Genomic DNA, 12,269 nt, shown 5'->3' with positions numbered 1-12,269 from the left:
TAATTATAGTCTAATCGATATAACCAAGAGTTAAGTTCCTATGGCTTATTTCTGGTCACAAAAACATCACCAAACTTCTCAAGACCCTAAACACTTCTAATATTAAACATGGAAATACATGAGAGCTATACATACATTTAAGAAAGATTAATACAAGTCAGATCATTACTTTCTAACCCACTGATTCCAGCTCATGGTCGAGGGTGGCCAGAGCCCCTCCCCGCAGCTCAGAGCGCCAGGTGGACCCCACCTTGGACAGGACACCCTTCCATCGCAGGGCACATCACACCCACACTCAGACTAAGACAATCAGACATGCCAATTCACCTCACAGGCACATCTTTGGGATATGAGAGGAAACCGGACAGAGTCCCTAGAGAAAACCCACGGGGGACATGGGGAGAACATGTAAACTCCACACAGACAGTGACCCCAGCCAGACACCAATCAACGTTATAAGGAAACAACATTGAACAAAACGAAATCATTTGAAGACCTGCTGTAGTTATCTTCCCCAGCTCTGGCAAAGACTGGTTCTCTACCTGCCTCTATACTTCCCCTACTTCTGCGGGCCTCTACTGAGTGGCAAGAAAAACAGCAATGGTAGAAGAGGGAGGCGTCTCGGCAGTCCAGTGGGGGTGGGCTTCATGTATTCTATCCCTCCCACAACCAAATTCTGAGTATTTGGTATGAGTTACACTCCAGGGGAAAGTGTATGGGTTTTTGCAACTACACACTAAGCTTTGGATGCAAATACAATAGCCACTAAGACATATGTCTCTAGAGAACTTGAAGTGGGGCTTGTGGGATCAAGAAACTGAATTTCACTTTGCTCAAGCTCAGATCTTCTAAAAAGAGGAGAACCAGTTTTGTCAATGTAGATGCAAAAGTAAAATTATCTTTTTGGTACTTATTTTATATTGAAAGACTTTCAAGTATGTTAAGAGTAACTGGTATGCATCCAAGTTGGGATGTGCTATAGTTATAAATATACTTTGGATTTCAAAGACTTATCATGAAAATATCTCATTAACAAATTTTATATTGATTATGTTATGATGCTAATATATTGGCTATATTGGGCCAAATAAGTTCTTAAAATTAATTTCACGTTTCTTTTCACTTTTTTAAATGTGGCTACTAGAAAATTTTAAATTACTTATGAAATTCATATTATATTTCTATTCAACTGCTTTAGACAGTTGATCATTGCAGAAATACACTGTAGCCCATATCACTGGCCCAAGCCCAAGCCTTGCACCCAGACTTATCTCAAGCAGAGATGGTGTTTAAGACAACTGACTGTTCCCCGTTGGTTTATTTGGTAGCTATGGTTACATTCTGGGGGGAATCAGTAATTCTATCTTTTTTTCTATAACATATAAGAATATGAAGATTTGAAATGGCTGCTCTGAGAATTATATTCAGGGTTCCCTGATCCAGTGTTCTTCCACTCCAGATAAGCCGAGAAAGACGAGAAAGTTTTGAAGCCAAATCCCCTCCCACAGAGACCTTGGCATAACTCTTAGCCTAGGCTGATCAAGTGGTATTTTGTCTGTTACTCAAGATATTTATATTTTCTAGTTCGTCTCACACTCCACAGGAAGGATAGAAAGCACATCTCTTTCTCAAACTCTAAGCCTAGAACTGAAATGTGTTTCCTGAAGTTGAGGCGCAACAGGCCCTTCCAGCCAACCTTTTGGGGTAACGACCAAGGAACCTGCTTTCTCCTCGCAAACTGGGTAACAAAAGCAACCACTAGTGAAGTCTGTTTTCCACATATCATATGGAATTTCATCACCAGGAACTGTCTGCAAAGAAAATTTCTTGATAAAGAGCAAGATTAATTTGGAATGTCAAAGATCTTCAGTTTTATAAATCTGTTAAAGAGAGAAAGAGAGCAAAGGTTCATGGGTATTTTCTTCCCAAGAAAGTTAACACAAATTTAGTTTCATGATGATGCAAAATGATTTAGAAGGATAGGAAGGGACATAAAGAGAAAATTAGACGATATTCAGTCATGGTGCTTCCTGAATCCCACACTGACACCCAAATTGCCGTGCTACAGCAGAATAAACAAATGTCATCTGAGCCTGAGTCTTTGACAACGGGATGAATAAGCACCCTGCTCTGCTTAGGGAGCAGTGAGCACAAAGGGAGAGTGTCGGCTGAGCCAGGGGCCTGTGTTCAAATCCTACCTCCACTACCAACAGCTGCAACCTTACGTAGGTGCCAGGCTGCAGTTTCCGCACATGTGAGGTAGAAACAATAGTACTTCACCATAGGAGAATTGTGAAGATTAAGTATAAAGCCTCAAACCGTGCCTGGTGCACAATAAATGCTCCATTAAATGTCAAAAATGGGAGGTGCTACTATTATTATGAAGCCTTCAATACCCAGAACCAGATAATTATAGAAGTAGAAGAAACCTTACATATTATCCAGTTCAGTCCTGGATAGGGAATCCCTCCACGGTATCTCGCTTAAGTGAGCTGAAACAGAATCTGTTGTCCACCTTTCATTACTTCAGTAAGGGGTTCGTTGCGCTGTGGTGGAGCTGAGGTCAAAGTTTATAAGTACTGGGCCAAACCCCTCACTGCTCTTTTGCCCATTAGTTGTCATTCTGTCTTTTGAAAAAGTCCCGTCACTCTCCTTTAAGGCAACCTTTCACACCTCCTCATGCGTTTCCCAAGAAGAATCTGCTCTCCAGTTTCTTCCAGTTTACTGTCCCGGCCACAGGAGGATGACAGCCAGCCTGGGTCACACAGCTCAGAGTGTGACCAGACCCGGGCAGAGTGGAGCTGGACTATCGCTGCATTATTGAGATCCCTAAATTTTAAATTCATACAATAGCAGCCCTAGAGAGAGGGAAAGCTACATTTGCTTTCAAAGTCGTACTCATTTTGAGATTAATTTAAGGAAGAAATCCTCCCTACACGAAAAGAGCCTATACAGCAAAGTCCAGAGGCTGGACTGAAAAAACCAGAAGCAGTTTTGTGGTGTAACTCTGATCTCCTAAATGTAGATGGCAAACAACATAAGACTGGGCACCAGTGGGCTGGGTTGAAATGTCAGTGCTGCTATTAACTAGATGGCTTTGACCAATTCATTTCATTCTGTGGATGAACCTCAGTATGACTCCCTTTATATGAAATGTCCAGAACTGGCATATCTACAAACAAGAAAGTAGATTAGTGGCTGCCTATCGCTGGAATGATTTGAGAATTAACAGCTAACAGGTACATGGTTTCTTTTGGGGATGATGAAAATGTTCTAAAATTGATTGTGACAATGGTTGTGCAATTTTGTGAATATACTAGAAACCACTGAATTGTCAGTATATCAACTGTACCAAGAAAGCTGTTAAATTTTAAAGTGTCAGTGCATTTAACAATGGCTTATTAGACACAACTTTTCACGATCAGATCTTCTAACAAAAGTAGAACATACTTCAACCTACTACAAACTGAAAAATTTAGACTGATTTCTGCTACCACTAGCACACTTCTGAATTAATTTTGTGCATGTATTCAGTAAGGTCAAGCTATTGAATAACTTCTAATTACATTTCACTGAAGCTGAACTTACAATTTTAGGAATTCCAAAAAACCGTCATTGGGCATCAACTATGGGCAAAGAATGCTGCTTTTACAGAAGTTATGCATTCCCAAATGAAAAAAGATATGTAGTGATTGTGACCCAGAGATGAGCCATGGCTCTGAGATACAAAAAGGAGCGGCGGGGACGATTCGGATATCAACTGGCAGGATGGAGGCTTCTATCACAGGCAGCTTGGTCTGCTGAAGTTTTAATCAATTTATCTCCTGACCAGTTCCTCCCTGTGACTTGGAAATTATACACTCAACTGCCAATTTACCTAATGATTTAGTAAAGGGTGAGAAAAATTTTAAAAAAGGGAAAGACAGGAACTAATCACCTAAGCAAAAGTGAGACAGTAGACATATTTCTGCCAACACTGACAGAAGCAGAGACCTAATTCCATTAAGCTGCTTTATGTGAAAAAGTGCGGGGATGGCATTCCCTCCCCACAAGGTCTGCTATAGAAATCATCATTGTTAGAGTGGGAAGGAAGTTGGAAATCATCTCAGTTAACGCTCCCATTTGAGAGATGGGAAAACTAAGGAGCAGGGTGCTTAAGAGACTTCAAATAGTGACTCCACTGAAGACATCCGATTCCCCGTCCAGTGTTCTAGCGGCTCTACAACGCTGCTCCTAACAAAGGCTTTCAGGAAAATCACTGATTGGTCCTTTCTTACTTGATGACTTACACTCATTGTTGCATTAATCTCTGCCACTGTTTCTTCATCTGTGGGGAACTGATATATCTGGACTCCATTGCTGACTAGTTCACTCATGATCTTACTCTTGAATTTGTGCAACTCGTTCTTGGCGATGGTGTCAGCTTTTGCAATTATTGGAATGATGTTCACCTACAAAACAAACACATGCAGTTTTACACAATTCCAACGTTAAGAAAAATAATTAGACAAATGAATAGAAGGTAGCAAACAGACTAATAAAAATGGTAAAACTTCACTTAAAAATTGAGATGATATTAAAAACAGGACTTTCTACCTCGATGCAGAATTAAGAAGACATGGGATAATCTTTTAGTTCCATCTGTGAACACTTTTACTTCCTCCCATCTGGCACTGAAAGCATACTTGTAATTTCCTCTCCTGTGCTACCTCATTTTTCTTCACAGAGTAAAAGGAAGTGCCTACTCCATGACAAATAGCAATAACAAAGAAGAGTATTCGTTGAAGAACCAACCACTCCTTTTATGCCCCTCCCATCTATTTAGGAACTTGATTTTTGCATGCGCCAAACATTGTAATAACAAAGTTTTTGTCAGTTGGAATAGAGGAATATTCAGCTCTACACAGGATGACATCCTTTCTTTCTTCTGATAACCTGAAAACTGCAAGAAGTGAAGAATCTAAGTATTAACCAAAACAAAAATGGTTTCACCTACTTTCTAATTCTTCACAATCACACCAACTAACTCTTTTGAAAGTCAGCTTCTATCACATTACTCCTTTATGCCAGAGCGAGACCTAGTGCCAAAGGCCAGGCTGACTTTCAGAGCATCGGTTACAAAAAGCAGGGAGCCCTCAGAGTTTGATAACAATGGCAGAAAGCCCAGAAGAAGAGCCCAGGATGTCCTCCAGCACAAGCCCGACCCTGAGGCCAGGCATTCTTCTCTCAGCTTCCGCCAGCATGGTCCACAGGACACATTTTTTAAAATTCTTTGTGTTGTTTTTTTTTTGTGTGTGTGTGTGTTTTTTAAAAGACGTTTCTATCCCCTTTCTTTGGGACTTGCTTTTTTTAAAAAAAAAACAACACTTTATTTAAGTGTGTTTTTCCAGGACCCATCAGCTCCAAGTCAAGTAGTTGTTTCAATCTAGTTGTGGAGGGTGCAGCTCACAGTGGCCCATGTGGGGATCGAACCGGCAACCTTGCTGTTAAGAGCACCGTGCTCTAACCAACTGAGCTAACCGGCCGCCCTAAAATTCACTTTTAAGATCAACTTTCTTCCACTCCCTAGTAGGTACAGAGGTTTCAATAAGATGCTAATGACATTCCACACCTGGGACCAGGCTCTCTACGCAGCTCAGGGGAAAAGGGAACAACTCAGTGAGAAAGCAGTCTTAGCCAAAGAGGAGTTTTTAGGGAGGTTTTCCAGGTCACAGCTGCATTCCTTTGCTTCTCCTTTTATCCCAAGAGCCAAATCAAAAATCCCTGATAAACCAGAATGAGATGACATCCTGACAGAAAAATCTATTCCTTGACCAACTCCTATCTCCTCATGCTTGGGTTTCCTTCAGCAAGCGACAGACTGAAAACACATCACTGACGGTGGGGGGCAATGTTTGGATCAGGGGCTGAGGAACAGAAAACTTCCCAGTTGTTCATATTGGCTACCTTTCGTACACATTTAGTATTCAGTTAATATTCACATAGACAAAATGGCAGGGGGTCATCGTTTCCTGGCCAATTTGACCAGAGCCAGAGACAAACCAGGCAATTAAGATTTAAAGTCTATGTTTCCTCAGTGGCAGGTACTTGCAAATCTTTTCTGAAATTATTATGTTTGCCTTAACTCTTCACTGTACTTGTATAAACAAACCTGACAAAACCGTGTTCAGACGCTACCTAACACTAACTACAACAAGCCCAGTTCTTTGAAAGCAGTTTAACCTGCTTTGCGGTGACTTTTTTTTTTTTTTAAAGCTGTTTGTTTGGCCTTATTTTCTTTTCCTTTTTCAATCAACCGCACTAAACAGAATCCTATGATGGATGTTAGCCTGCCTTGGTCTGTACACTTGGCCTCGGTGAGGACGCCACCTCCCTCTTCACCCTTCCCCAGCTCTGCTTTCCAGCACATGACAGCACAGAGAAGGGGCCTCACTGCCCAGGACACCCCCACCGCTGATGGCTAACTGCAGCTGAAACAAGTGAGATGAAGAAGGGTTTCTATGTATTCTCCCAACAGTATTCTAGCTGCAATAATCGTTTCAGGCTGTTAGAATATTTTTCTGTAAACCAGGGCTAGAAGCCCAAGGAGCCTGGCCCAGCTTCACCCACTGCAGGTGTTTTGTGTGCGGGATCAGACAGGCCTTAGGGACAGGCTGAGCTTCTCAGCGTTCTCTCACTTTTATGTCTCTCTGGAGAGAAAGCATCTTTCATACAGTGGTGTGTGGACAAAAAATAACACCTAACAAAGCCATCCAAGTATAAGATTTTTTATTGAAGTCAAGAGGAGGTTAGAATCTAGGAGAAAATACCATAGCTTCGTGTTGTGGTTGTTCTCATTGCCATTTGCTGCTGCTCTATTTCAGAACATATTGTCTGCCATTTATCTCAAATTGGAAAATAAAATTAATTGTAAAGTAGATCACCTAATGTGATCAAACTTATCAGTCCCTTCCTTCCAATGTGGTGAAACAGAGGACAGGTCAAACTGAAACTAAGACTTTAACTTCTTTTGAACATATGGGTATAGTAAAATCTAAGAAGCTGGACCATCCTTGTCACATAGAAAAAAAATTAACTTTTTTTCATTCTAAACTTCAAATTAAAGACAAACCTTTTAAAGGATTTAGAGAAAGCTTTTTAAGAAAATAAACAAATCATGAATTTATGTTTCAATCTCCCTAAATTTAACCCTTCCTATGACTGTTCTGGTGTCTCCATTATATAATTCCTAACCCTCATCAGAGCATACACTGATACTAATTTAAGAAATAAACATACTATGTAACGAAGCTGCATGGTTTGGTTTGTTTGTTTTGTTTCGTTTTCTCCTAACATCCAGAGAGGTTTTGAAGCATTTTTCTCATATTGCTAAAAACCCTATGGTTCTGTAAACCAGAAAACACAAATTACAGGGTTGGGGAGGGAGGGATAGAGGGATGAACAGGCAAAGCAGAGAGGATTTTTAGGGCAGTGAAAAAACTCTGCATGATACTATGATGGATACATGTCATTACACTTGATTCAAACCCACAGAATGTACAACACCAAGAGTGAGCCCTACTGTAAACTACTGACTTTGGGTGATAACGATGTGTCAATGTAGGCTCATTAGTTCTAACAAACATACTACTCCGGTGGGGATGGTGGTAACTGGGAAGGCTACACATGAGTGAGGGCAGGGGATACATGGGAACTCTCGGTACCTTCCTCTTAATTTTGCTGTGAATCTAATACTGCTCTAAAAAATACTCTTTAAAACAAAACACCACCGAATTACACTGAAAGCAGAGACTAAATTGGGGCCTTTGGATAAAGAGGCTCTAAAAGGAGAGTGGAGGGTAACCAGAGTGACAGTGAGTACCTTACTGTCCAGCTTTTTCATGGTGACCAGGTCCAGGGACTTCAGTGAATGTCCAGTAGGTGCAATGAAGTAGAGGCATGCGTGGATCCTGGTGTCGTGGTAGTTGAAGAGAGAACGTTTGATCTTTAATTCCTCTTGCAAGTAGGCCTCAAACTGGGCATCGATATATTCCACTATCGGCTTATAGCTAGAATGCGGAAGAACGTTCTCTGAAACACATTTTCAAATCAGCGTGTTCCTAGTCTCAAACCTCTTTCTCAGTTCAGCATGGTACCATCCTCCAAGAAGATTCATTCGTTCCCTCTCCTCTAAAAGCCAAAGCCCAAGCTCCTTGGCATCCCAGGCCTTCCGTCTTCAGGTCCCAGAACACGTCCCCAGGCTCCACTGTCCCACGCCCCTGGCTCACCCTCGCTTTCCGCCCCACCACACACAACAAGCTCTGCCTCCAGTCCTCAGCTCATTTAGCCCCTCTACCCAGGCAGTCTTCTCCCCGCTCTTCTCCTGGCTACCATTCTTCCTTCAACACGGAGAATAGAAACATGTGGAGCATGCTGGCCCTGCCCCATGGCACCCATGAGGATATTCTCAAATGACTCTTTCCTAGTGGGCCAAAGCTGAGCCTCAAAATCTATCCCAACAAACCGATTTTGACAGCTTCTGCCACCTGATTGGCACTGGTGCACAGAATAAAACTGGTGTGTGATTTCAGGGTATAGCAGCACATCCTACTGGGAGCTCTTTCTGTGCCCTTTGCCCCATTCCTCCAGAGTGTTAGGGGTTCTCCGTGCCCTGAGTACATCCCATAACTTCAGCTATAAACTAAAGTGCCTGGACCGTTAGGAGCTTCAAGATTCTTTCCAACTCCAAAATGTTATGATTTGAAGGTAAACTTTATAATCCTCTCTTCTCATTAAATCATAGTTCAAATCTGTTTTGGATAATTATGCATAATTCTATTAACTGACCCTAAGCACAATCATTAGTAGCGTATTGGGAACACATATTCAATAAACCATATGTTCTCTGGAGATTAAGTAGATGAGGTCAGTGTGGAAAAGACATGAACTCTTACAGGTCTCCAAGGGGACAGCTCAGGAGAAGTTAGTGTCAGCAGCAATGAGAATGGTCTATTAGAAATACAATGGGCTAATTCTCCCCAAACTTACTACCGTGCTGAGGAATGATTTCAGCTTTAAGAAAAACAAAAACCTTCCAATATTCAACTCCCAGGCCCATAAAATGAACTAAAATCTTTGAAAGGGAACTACAAATCTTTCATAAGGAGGATGACAGCTGACACTGTAAGAGAAAAAACAAACAAAAAACAAAATAAAAATAAAGCAATAAAAAAGAGAAAAATTTATGACTAAAACCGAAGTCATCAGATAAAAGCTTTTTGATATTTTCCCTTGGTAATTTATGACACACCATTGGTTCACTTAAAGCAGACAAAATCTCTAAAGGTTTAAAGAAAAAGTACAATGTACTTCAGCAATAATAAAGTTCTAAATCATGACAAGCAAAATTCCAATGAAAAGGATGAGAAAGTGGTAAGATTCTTCTCTGTTTTCCCATTTAAAAATATAGGCAGGTATTACATAACAATAGTAACAATCATTATTATTATTATAGGATAGTTATATAGGACATGGGTTAGAAGCATAGATTCAAGCTAGACCTCCTAAGACCAAAATCTAGCTCTACAACTTGCTAGATGTGTGACTTCGGACAAGTTACTAAACCTCTCTGTGTCTCAGTTTCCTCATAGGTAAATCAAGAACAAAAATAGTACCGATATCAGAGAGCTATTGTGACAAATAAGTGAGCTAATATATGTAAAGGCCTAGAAGATAAAAGTAATATATAATAAACAACAAATAAGAGATAAGCAATCCTGACTTTTTTAAAAGACAGGAAGAAAACAACAAAACAGGGAATTTCACCCTCACCCAATTCCAGGGCCACTGTCCTGCTCCTGAGCTCACGCCAGGCGGGGAAGAGGACCAGATCCCCCCCCACGAAGCCACTAGGCCCTGTCAGTGCAGGGCCTGATCCTTCCCTCTCCTGACACCGAAGCATGTGTTTTGGGAATCAGCGTCCTCCCCGAGAACCCTCTGAGCCCCAAGGAGAGGAAAAGCAGCTCACAAGCAGTTATTCCTTTCTCCCTAGTTCCTGATGTTTAACTTCTCAGCACCTCCTCCAAGCATGTTCCGCTTTCTATTAATTTCCCTTTCAGCCTCTGGTTTGGATTCTGACCCTCCAAGATTGTAAGAGGTAGGACATCGCTCCTTCTCCGGTGAGGAATGCTTTCGGCCCTGGGTTCAATGTATCCAAAGAAGTCTACCGCTCTCCTCTTACATCTCAGGCCTCCTGCCTTCCTGTTACGGAGTCCTGGCCAGTCTTTGGATCTCATTCTTTGCCCTGTATGTGGTCTCCCTGAAAAGAAAACCACATTCATTCCTGTTTCACTTGCCATCTACCTGATGACTCACATGTCTCTGCTGCCTTCACCTGAGCTTCCGATTCCTCCTTCCAACTGCTCACCAGGTATTGCCATTCGCTCTTCTAACTAAGTATGTCCAAAATCAAACTCTCCATCTTGCCCCCAAACCCATATATTCCCATATTCCTCAGCACGGCGAATGGCACCTCCATCCACACCGCTGGCCAAGACAGAAACCTGGGATTCAACCCAGAAATCTCCTTCCCCTCCTACCTCTCACACATGAAGTCCCATCCATTTTGTGTATTATTATAAACCGATTAAAAACTGTATGCCAGGAGAACTCTTCACCAAAGTCACTATCGCCTGTGGAAGATTGAATTAAGTTGATGAAATAGTTTCCTTTTGATGCATAACAAGCCACGCAAGGGCTTTGTCCTCCCTTTCACAATCTTTCAAACCAATTCTCTGTCCCTCACTCCTACTCCTTTCCACTTCTTGTTATCTACATGCACAGGCATAAAGACAAGGAAGCTTAATCCCTGTTTTGTCTTTTGCTAGTTTCCAGTCTTAAAGAAAAGGACACCTATTTATATTCTATTTAGCCAATTCAAACTTCTCTGGATTGTAGCCACATAAATGGGGGGTGTGTGTGAATCATATCTAGCCCTTACATTTTCGCACAATTTCCTTTTAAGGCATGGGGATATTCCCTTTTACCCACAACTCATTTTTTTCATTTACCTCCAGCCATTAAAACAACAATAAAATGACAAAGGTTGACCCTAAAACTGATGCAAAAAATGTTTTATACAATGTTTTCTATCTACCCAAGCTACCCACTGATTATTTTTGCAAAATAGCCAATGCCATCATTCAGGGACTGACTCTCCATTTTATATATGACTAGATGCCTACCACGCATTCTTCTCTATACTGCTGTTAGCCAAAGTCAATTTTTCTTATGCCTCAACTATCTCTACCGGAAAATGTGGAAAAAAAAACCTTATAATTTAAAGACAAAACAGTCCACTTCAATTCCATTTTTATAACTTTGGTGAAGATTTGGTGAGTTGGAGGATTCTCTCTCAGTGGATTTCAATCATCTGTGCTTCTCAGGGCTGATGATCAGGTTAATTAATGATATGCCATTGACAGTCTAACTCCCACCTCCCAAGTGTAGGGCTAACTAATTCTTCAATTTCCAGTTCTACAGTAAAACTGAGTTTCCCTTCTTCAGACCCCTTTCTTTCTTCACCGAAGAGTACAGACAACTAAACAAGGAAGTCCTTAAACCACAAAGAGTTAATCATGCTATTAACCATAACAGGAAACCTTACTAGATCTCTCTTCCTGCCTCCTTCTAGCTAGCCTGGTCCCAGGCAGATAATGATGTAGGAATGCTGACATGTCCGAAGCCTACATAAACAAACTGGGACATTCTTAAAGCCTTGCATCGATGGCAGAAAGGCTTGCCTAATCCCCAAAGTAGTAAAATAATCATGGGTTTAGAGAAACGGCACATCCCTCTCTTCCCATATGGTTACAGACCGATGCAAAAATGCATAGCCCACTTGCAATTTCTTGATGGATGCAGGGCCTATCTGAATAACTATTTTAAACAATAGTCATTTGGGTTTATAATCAACAGTGTCACTCAGACCTTCTGGGGCACAGAGTTCTAAATGCCATTTAAAGAGCTTATGCAACAACAGCTGTCAAGAAATTTCAGAAGAAAAAAAAATTTGGTATCTAGGTTAGGTTAGTATCACACTTCCTCTCTTCTAAATCTCCTTGGAAACTATTATCTGACCCAAATGAGTCAGATAACTTCTTAAAGAAGCCTCCAGCTGCAAAGAGGAGGCTCAGCATTGTACTAGCCACTTTGTTCAGTGCTGGCAAGTGCAAACCCACCAGCCTGAGGGAAGTCCCGTTTAGGGGAGAGGCAAGAAGTCAGCGGCAGTG

At 41.3% G+C, this 12,269-nt stretch overlaps 1 protein-coding gene across 12 annotated transcripts in view; it reads right to left on the bottom strand.

The window, feature by feature from the left end:
• SEPTIN11 (septin 11) overlaps window positions 1-12,269 on the bottom strand; it is a 153,156-nt gene that overhangs the window by 86,686 nt on the left and 54,201 nt on the right. For all 12 annotated transcript variants that reach the window (XR_012493680.2, XR_012493681.2, XM_019720312.3 and 9 more), the window contains exons 4-5: window positions 7,862-8,048; window positions 4,290-4,451 (exon numbers count right to left, since the gene is read on the bottom strand). Coding sequence is in view for 10 of the 12 variants with exons in the window: in XM_019720312.3 (XP_019575871.2) it covers window positions 4,290-4,451; window positions 7,862-8,048 (349 nt within the window). In the remaining 2 variants the exon portion in view is untranslated. The remainder of the gene's footprint in view (window positions 1-4,289; window positions 4,452-7,861; window positions 8,049-12,269) is intronic.

This window comes from Rhinolophus sinicus, chromosome 1 (genome assembly GCF_057876585.1).
Source record: "Rhinolophus sinicus isolate RSI-liver-muscle chromosome 1, RSI-T2T, whole genome shotgun sequence".
NCBI classification, from domain to species: domain Eukaryota; kingdom Metazoa; phylum Chordata; class Mammalia; order Chiroptera; family Rhinolophidae; genus Rhinolophus; species Rhinolophus sinicus.
Note: the sequence above shows the minus strand (reverse complement) of the source record. Positions and strands in the feature narration are given on the sequence as shown.